Raw genomic sequence first — 9,073 nt, 5'->3', positions numbered from 1 at the left:
CAGAGCTTGGGTTACAGCGGGGTTTGCCATGCACCGAGGTGCAGACTCTGGGGGAATTTAGAGGCAAGGACCTGTCTCCCTCAAATGGGAGTTAAGGACCTGGTATACGTGCCCTGGCTAAGCTTCAGCTGTGGCCACTTCTGTTGCAGGAGAGAGCTTCCTTGGTGGAGCTGGAGGCTGAATGAGGGGGGACAGGGAACACCTTTGAGCCCCAGTGTTAGCCTGTTCTTCCTTTGTCCTCCCAAGCATCACAGTGGTCACCTGGAATGTGGGCACAGCCATGCCCCCGAATGATGTGACATCCTTGCTGCACCTCAACACAGGAGAGACAAATGATGCGGACGTGATTGCTATTGGGTAAGAGGGTGAGGTGCAGGGCCCCCTCCCCTCCCCTGCCATGTCCCCTTTCAGGGGTTCCCCATAGCCCTGGGGGGTGGGGAATGGAAGAGCTGCAGCCCCAACCTCCCTGGAACATGATGAGCAGCGAGGGGTGTGCATCACAAGCAGTAAAATATCAGAAAAGGTGGTGGAGCATCAGTTCCTACTAAAATGGAAGTGCTAAGAGGAACTGAAACCCTTGAATCCTGAGTAGCCTTGAACCCTTGAATAGCCTGTAGCTGGCTATGCTGTGCAGAGCCAGGCCTTAGCAAGTGTTGCCCTTGCTGTAAGCCCTGGCAGTCCTGGGGTCAGGTCTGTAGAGGCATTTAACTCACCTGCCAGAGTCCTCTGGGAGTGTTTTCCTCATCTGAGCTTTTGCCCATGATATGCAGGCCTCAAGGGCACAAATCTGTTCTCTCGCGGCTGGATTGGCTCTGTGCCTCTGGCAACACTTAACTGCTGGCCAGGCAGCGCCACATCGGTGTGGTAAGGCTTTATTGGTGTGGCTGGTGAGGCAAGCTCTGCCACACTCTAAGGGCAAACTGGTCCCTCGAGGTTTGCCGTGGCATGTGTGGATTCCTGCTAAGACCAGGGATGTTTTGCCTTCGCACGGGAAGTGAAAAGCAGCCTCTGCCTGTGGGTGTGAGGTGGAAGAGCTGTATCTGCCTCCAGGAGACTCCTGGGGACTCCCCCAGTGCTCCTCACCCCAGGGAGAGAGCAATGTAAGGGTGGGGCTGCTGGAGCTACGATGCTGTGTGGGAGCCAGTCTCCTGGTCCCCTTGGCCTTGCAGACCAGCAGGATGGGGCTGTGGGGGCTGTAGAGGTAGACCTGAGCCTGGATGGATAGGGTAGGGGGTATAGCTGACAGCAAGGAACTTGCTGGGACTGTGTCCTGGATGGGGCAGGGTGTCTCTGCCTGGCTGTGTCCTTCCTCTGCCCTGTGTCTTTGTGCCCTGAACACTTGATATTTTTGGGCAAGACATTTCCTGATTCTGCCGTTCTCTGGGATGTTCTCCTTCCCTCTTCTCATTAATTGCTGAGCTGGGAGGAGCACTACTAACCTTCTGTTTGCTGCTGCTCTGAGCTTGGTGGCTAGGATGCATCTGGACACCCTATGCTGAAGTACCAGTGAGACTTGGCTTCTCTGTAGAGACTAATGCAGCTGAAATGTCCTGTAAGCCCCTCTTGCACCTAGAGACAGGCTTTAGACCGCTGCCCAGCCCTGTGCAGCTGAACTGCTCCTGCATTAAAAAGGGCCAAGGCCTCATGGATTCAGGGCCACTTCTGCCTTCTGCTAGCATATGGCCCAGCATCACTGGAGCAAGGATATGGCTGGTTTGTGCTCTAAACCCACAGTCCTACCTTGAACGGCCCTTCCCACCCTGGCCCTGTTGCCCAGCACTGTGCTTTGGCACCTCTTCCAAGGAGCTCTCACTAGCTGGGACGCAGACACCTTCCAGGTGTGGCTGAGGGACCTGTCCCCTTCCTCCCAGGCTGCAAGAGGTGAACTCTAAGATAAACAAGCGCCTGAAGGATGCCCTCTTCACAGATCAGTGGAGCGAGCTCTTCATGGATGTGCTGAGCCCCTTCCACTTTGTCCTGGTAAGGAGGCCGCAAAGGGGCTGGGCAGCTGGTGTTCCCTCTCTGCCTGCTAGGCAGGTGGACCATGGGGAGGGAGGAGGTGTGGTGGGAGAGCTGGCTGGAGAGGTTGCAGCCATCCAAGCAGCGTGGGGAGATGACCTGAGGGCTAGTGGTGCATCTTGCCAGTGTGCTGTCTAGCTTGTGCCACCTTGCTCCCTTTTCTGTGTCTTAGGCTTCCCCTGTGGTGCTTTGGGGACACTTCTTGTTGCCTGCTACATTGCACCAGGGTGAGGAGGTGAATGTGGCAACAAGCCTGTGCTGCTGGCAGCAGCCTGTGAGTCCCAGGGCAAGTTCAGCTCCCCAGGGCGCTTGCCCCAGAGCATACATGAGCCTTAGCATTGTTGGGCTTATCTCAGCTGTCAGTATTCAGGAGGGTGTGCATAGATCTCTGGACTAAATGTGCTGTTAGTCATCTGCAAGATGGGGGGCATGCAAAGGATGGAGGTGCTCCCCCTATGGCCTGGAGGTAGGGGAAGCTGTCCCTGCCCCTGTGGGCTCTGCTGTGGCTACCATCCTGCTTCAGCCCCTGCTCCTGTTCCAGGTCAGCACAGTGCGGATGCAAGGTGTGATCCTACTGGTATTTGCCAAGTACTACCACCTCCCCTTCCTGCAGGACATCCAGACAGACTGCACGAGGACGGGGCTGGGAGGCTACTGGGTGAGTGTGGCCCTGGGGGAGGTGGTGAGGGGCTGGCTTCCCAAGGAGTCATGGGATCCTCTCGGTGCAGGGCAACAAGGGTGGGGTGAGCATTCGTCTCTCCATCTTCGGCCACATGGTCTGCTTCCTGAACTGCCACCTGCCAGCGCACCTGGAGAAGGCGGAGCAGCGCAAGGAGGACTTTGCCACCATACTGCACATGCAGCAGTTTGAGGGGCATGCAGCCAGCGGCATCCTGGACCATGAGTGCGTACCCCACCACTTTGCTCCTCAATCTGGGCCAGGGCTCTATTGCCAGCCCCTGTCCTTGACTCCCTCCAGATAGGGTCTGGGATCTGTCCCCTGAATCCCAGCAGAGCTTGGAGATGGGGTCTTGCCTGCAGAGCTGCAAAATTGTCCCGTGGCCCAGTGGGGACCCAGCATGGTGGAGTAGGTGTTAAGAAGGGTCCTTGCTCTCCCCTGGGGCACATCCAGGCCTAGTGCAGCTCCTGCCATACTGGTGCTGTTGGCGTTTGGGACTGGTGAGGTGGAGGGCCTAGTATCTTGGCTGTGCGGTTTGACTCCAGTGGGTGCCTCACAGTGGAAATTTCCACCCTCAGTTTCTCCCCAGGAAAGCCAGGCCCATTTGATTAATGGTGCTTGGTCCTACCTGAGGAATCCTGTCAGGTCTGGCAGCTGGCCAAGCTGTCGGCTGAGTGCTGAACGGCAGTGGTGTTCCTGAGAGTGCCTGTGCTGCAGGTTGAGGCTGCCCGCAGGCTGAGGATGTCTTCATCCTGCTGTGCTGCTTGGCTCTGGTAGCCTTGGCCCTTCCAGCCCTTTGCCCTCCTTCCCACCCACAGCCTTGTGTTCTGGTTTGGGGACCTCAACTTTCGCATCGAGAGCCTTGACATCCGCTTTGTGAAGTATGCTGTCGACAGCAATATCCTGAGCCAGCTCTGGGAGAAGGACCAGGTGAGAAGGATGAGCATGCTGCTGAGCCTTGATTGGGCCCTGAGTGGCATTCAGCTCTTGCCAAAACTGCCCATGCAGCGGTAGGACAGGGCATGGGCCCTTGCTGCCCATAGGGCACAAAGGTGCCTGGCTCTTTTGGCTCTGTGGGGAAGGTGCAGCACAGTCCCAGGATGGTCTTTGTGGGAGCTGGGCACACGCTTCCTTTATCAGTGTGCTAGGAAGAGCTGGGGGCATTGGGTCTATGGACTTGCTGCTTGCAGGGCGTGGACAAACCCTGAGAGCTGTGTGGGGCAGGCAGAAGAGGGGCAGGGATGACTGTGTGCTGGGCGTGGAGAGGTCTCAGGGGCTTGCAAAGGGGTCTGGCCATGGCGCCTGATGTGCTCCCCAACCTGCTTTTTTTCCCCACAGCTGAACATTGCCAAGAGCACCTGGCCTGTCCTCAGTGGCTTTCAGGAGGGACCCCTGAACTTCCCACCGACCTTCAAGTTCGATGTGGGCACCAACAAGTATGACAGCAGGTAGCAGTGCAGAGCTTGTGTGTGCTGGGCCTGGGAGTGGGTGGCATGGCTCAGGGATGCGGGAGGAGTAGTGGGGCTCAGAGCCAGGGTGGGTGCTGGTGCCAGCAGGGCAGAGGCTGGTGCTAGTGTGGATGGATGGGGGAAGCCATGCTGGCATGGGCACGGGCTGCACTGGGGATGGCAGGCTGGGACACAACTGTCATGCTGGTGCCAGCGCAGGTCTGTCCCTGCAGCTGCACTGAGCTGTGTGTCAGGATAGCTGCATCCCTTGTCTGTGTGCCATAGTGCCAGGGGGAGGCAGTTTAGGGTGGAGCCCACTGCCCCCTGCCAGGCAAGAGATGCCCCTCTGTGCCCCGCAGTGCCAAGAAGCGAAAACCTGCCTGGACTGACCGCATCCTCTGGAAGATCAAATCTCCCACTGTTGGGTTTGGTGCGAGCGGACGCCGGCCCAGCCAGGGCATCCTGTCAGTGAGCCAGCTCTGCTACTGCAGCCATATGGAGTATACCATCAGCGACCACAAGCCAGTAGCTGCCATCTTTGCAGTGCAGGTAAGATGGCACTAAGTGTGTACCCAGGGCCACTGGGCACACAGGCAGGAGCTGCAGGGGTGAGATGCCCAGCTAGTGTGTGCAGTGTATGATGGGGTATGCGGGGCTCATTTGATTTTTGTTTGGCAAGCTCAGCTGTCTTGCCACTGTGGCTGGGGGATGCTGTTGGTGTATGCATGAGGGTCTAGCCCTACACAGGTACCCTGGGCAGCAGGGGCAGCTCTCTTTGGCATGCCCTTGCTCACCATGTATGTGTCTCTGACAGTTTGCTTCCAAGGCAGACAAGCCCCCGGTTGAGATTTATGTGGCTGACGAATGGAGCAGGCCTGAGCAAGCAGTTGTCAGGTACAAGATGGCTGCTGGCTTCCACCGGAGCTCCTGGGACTGGATAGGACTCTACCGGGTAGGGGCTTGGGGCGTGCTGGGGCTGGAGGGAGTGGGGAGCACCGCACAGCACTGCGGGATCCCTTCTGAGCTACCCCCCACCACTGGACATGGGTGCATGGCATGGACCTGTGCTGTTTCTTCCCCTGGGAAGCCCTGGCAGTTAGCAGCAGCATTTGACCCTGCTTCAGGAGGCTCAGATCCAACAGTTCCCTCTTCTTCCTGCTCTGTGGGCCCCACAGGGTCCAAAGGCCAGCACTCCTGGAGGGCTGGGGGCCAGGGCGCTGCTGGATGAGTGCAAGGCAGCTCTTGGCTTCCCTGTGCAAGTAGAGGGGGCTGAGCGAGAGGAGAGCTAAGGCTGAGCATGGGTGATGGTGCTGGGTAGGGCTGATGTTCCTCTCCCTCACCTGTGTTCTTCCATGTACATGCACACAGGTGGGCTTTCGGCATCCTAAAGACTACGTGTCCTATGTCTGGGCCAGGAGTGATGATGGAGAGCGCTGCCTAGAGAAGCAGCTGTGTGCACAGGTGAGCTGGGCACAGCCCTGCTGTGTTTCTTACTGGGCATGAGTGCCCAGTTGTGGGGGGACAGTGGCCCCTTTGTGCCCCTGATTGGAGGGAGGAGGGAATCTCCTTATTGCTTTGTGCTGAGCCTTCGCCAGGCCTATTGTGCTGGCATCAGGGATTTCTACTCAGCTGAGGCTGGAGCTCTCTGTGGGGCTGGAGGTGGGAGGGGGCACACCCCTGTGCCCAGCCCTGGTGCCCATCAGCTGTCTCTGGGCTCTAGGTGATGTTCTCGGAGGAGGCGCTGCCCAAGGGGAAGGGCGAGTACATTCTTGGATACTACAGCAACACCTCCAGCAGCATTGCTGGCGTGACTGAACCCTTCCAGGTCAGCATGGCCAAGAGGCAAGGGTGAGGGGCTGAGGGAGGCAGGGGGGATGTGTGTAAGGGTGCTTGGCTGGAGGAAGCCAGCTGCTGTGGTGACTCACAGCTCCCTGTGAGGATCAGCCAGCAGTGCTGATGCAGGGGTGCAGATCTCCCTGCCCAGGTCAGAGGAGGGCAGCAGCCCCACGGACAGCTCGGGTAGCAGCTCAGAAGAGGAAGATGACAGCACGCTTGTCCTGCTGGCCCCCAAATCCCGTAGCCCCAGCCCAGGCAAGATGAAACGGCACCGGAGCAGAAGCCCCAGCCTGGCCAAATTCCAGGGCCTCATTCAAGCCGAGACAGGGGTACAAGCCGCAGCCCGTCACCCCAGAGCCGCTGTGGTCTCCCTGGAGACATCCCTACCATCCACCTGCCCCAGGAGGAGCTGGGGTGTTGTGGAGCCAAAGCCAAGGAGCCAGGGCGGGCAGCTGACAGCCAGGAGGGCAGTCCCTTCTACCAGACTGTGCGTGAGCAGTGTGGCCCCCGGCGCATCTCTGCTGACAACCCCCTGGCCAGGGCTGACCCTAGGAACCTGGGCCTGCTGCCTGCACTCCGCCTGGAGATGATCGACCAGGCCATGGGCCGGCGGAGGGAGAGCGTGGACCAGGGCTATTCCTGCCGGAGGATGACCCCCACCAGCCCCCCAAGCTGCAGCACCTCTCCAAAGGAAGGGAGCAGCCCCCAAGAGCTGGACAGCCGTAGTTGTGCCATGGGCCGCTGACACCATGGCCTCCTCCCTCCTTGCTGTAGTGTGCTTGCTGTGTGCTTTCCTCTGCCACTTTCCTGCTGTAGACACCCCTCTCCCTTATTTATTGCAGTGACTCTTTACCCCTGTTGTGTGCCTGGCAGGTAGGGACCCTCCCCTTGCTCTCCCAGGCCTGATAGGGCTGGGAGGTGGCACAGGGGAGAGCAAGGCTGGTCTAGTGCGGTTGCAGGGGAGCCCCTCATGAAGTTCAAAGTGCAAGACCCTTCAGTCCTATGGGAGGAGGGCTGGCCTCCCACCTGAGGTGGGACAGGAGCCCAGGGCAGGGCTCTGGGGTCAATGGTGATGGGCATAGAGTGAGGACCACCTCAGGGTACCCCTGAGATTGAAGCTTGCTCCTTCCCTGTTGCTACCACCATGCCTCAGCCTTGGATGTAGCGCAAGTAACAAAATAAACCATCCTGCCCACCCTAGCTGCACTGTGCTTACTGCAAGGGGACAAGATTAGCCCCTGGGGTCACAGCATTGAACAGCAGGCTCAGCCCTGGCACCACACACCATGTTCAGACTACCCTTTATTTAGCTTGTTCTGCAGACAGGGACTGACTCCTCCCCAGGGCAGAGCCCTGGGCCTGCCTCTGGCTGCTGCCCCCTACCTCTCCGCAGGCCTGGGAGCCAGTACAGACCCCAGCCCTCCCTGCACCCCTCCCACCCTGGCTGGGGAAGGGGGTCAGGATCACACCACAGTGCTCAGGCCCCCCAGCTGAAGGGGCACAAATCCAGGAAGGGGGGGCCACTGCCCCCACCCCAGGGCACAACAGGGAAGGAAGATGGTGGGTTTTACCAAAGCCCTCCTATTCCTTTCCCCTTCCTTTGATGTTCACAGATGGCAGCCACAGCTACACCCCCCCGCTCCCCCCAGCCATAGTTTCTTGAGAGGCTTCTCAGTCCTTCTGCCTGCTCCAGCTGTGGCCACCCCCAGCTCCATGCAGTCATGCCAGCAGCCATGCCAGCAGCCATGCTCAGTGCCATCCTTTGTCTCAAGGACCAGATATCAAGCAGCTCTGCTCCATGGCTGTTGCACAGCATGTCTTCCCACAGGAGGCAGTGCTTCTTGGGGATCATCGGGGCACTGTGTGGTGCTGAGTGCCCAGCTTCTGCTCCAAGGCCAGCTGCAGGCATTGCTCATAGAGGGTGCCACCACTGTCCTGTGTGTTCCAGTCTGGGTGCTTGGCCTTGGAGGTCACAGGCAGGGGACCCCATTGCCTTACAGTCTTTTTGAGATGCTGTGCAGGCACTAGCACAGCCCGCATTGCTGTGATACAGCTGCCAGAGAAGCGAAGCTATGAGCATCAGTGTTAACACTGCAGCACTGACATCCATTGCCTTCCACCCCAGCCCTGCTCATGGCACAGCAGAGCAGGGGATAATGCTTGCAATGCCAGCTTCATGCCAACCCTGCAGGACAGCACTCAGCTGCATCAGGGTATCCCTCCTGTCCATGCAGGGTAGGAAGCCCCACACAGGCCACATTCCCTTGACCGTCCACACTTACTTGTGCTGGGACCCCTCAGCCAGGCTGCAGTCAGTGGGCGGCTCCAGAAAAAAGCAGTCTGTGGCAATGCGGTCAGACAGGACAGCCACCTCCACATCATTAAGGTCCCCTGCCCTGCGCAGGAACCGTGCCAGCCTGTGGGCACAGAAGGGCAGCAGTCAGCAGCTGCTGGCCAGGGTGAGCATCCTGCTGGGACCCACTTCATCTGACTCCAAATTATGTGCACACAGTGCCCTGTCATGGTGGGAAAAGCCTTGTCTTTTCCTCCTGGACGCGTACCTGCGAGTGCAGTTGCAGTGGAAGAGCACCCGGGTGTCCGCGTTGTGCAGCTGGTACTTCACCTCATTGGGTGCGATGTGGTGCTTGCACTTATCCAGGTGCTTGTAGCACCTGCACACCCTGCCCAGACCTGAGGACAGCAAGGCAGTGAGGGGCACCATCAGCACATAACCCCAGCGGGCTGAGGCCTCATGACACTCCAGCTGTGGTGCACACTCTGCCCCTAGCACCGACTCACCCTGCTGCCTGTGCCCCTCCACGGCAGGCATGTGGGTGGCTCGGCACTGCTCCCTGGCCAGGCTGGATCCGGTGCTGCCATCTTGAGAGTGTGCCATGCAGGCAGTGTGTGCTGAGCCCCCAGCCCCTTGCTGTGCTGCTCCCGGCGCTCGCCTTCCTCCAGAAAGGTCCTGTTCCAAGATGGTCATTGCTGTTGGGGGGGCAGGCTCCAGCACCCACTGTGCTACTGGGTGCCTGGTTGTGCGCTCGGCCTTGTCCCTGGTGGACACAGGGGACAAGGAACCTGGGCCCTG

At 59.1% G+C, this 9,073-nt stretch overlaps 1 protein-coding gene across 1 annotated transcript; it reads left to right on the top strand.

Annotated features, from left to right (window-relative positions):
• Positions 1 to 253: 253 nt before the first annotated feature.
• On the top strand, positions 254 to 6,727 carry INPP5J (inositol polyphosphate-5-phosphatase J). The gene is given in 12 exon segments (XM_009705284.1): positions 254 to 357; positions 1,872 to 1,980; positions 2,561 to 2,677; positions 2,748 to 2,923; positions 3,517 to 3,628; positions 4,037 to 4,146; positions 4,506 to 4,695; positions 4,961 to 5,098; positions 5,515 to 5,607; positions 5,867 to 5,971; positions 6,117 to 6,291; positions 6,294 to 6,727. Coding segments are annotated over 12 exon segments (1,836 nt in total). The 5' UTR covers positions 254 to 280.
• The last annotated feature ends 2,346 nt before the right edge of the window (positions 6,728 to 9,073 follow it).

The sequence above is a fragment of the Cariama cristata genome, unplaced genomic scaffold (genome assembly GCF_000690535.1).
Source record: "Cariama cristata isolate BGI_N322 unplaced genomic scaffold, ASM69053v1 scaffold22508, whole genome shotgun sequence".
Classification (NCBI taxonomy): domain Eukaryota; kingdom Metazoa; phylum Chordata; class Aves; order Cariamiformes; family Cariamidae; genus Cariama; species Cariama cristata.
The sequence above is the reverse complement of the archived record's forward strand: the minus strand, read 5'-3'. Positions and strand labels throughout refer to the sequence as shown.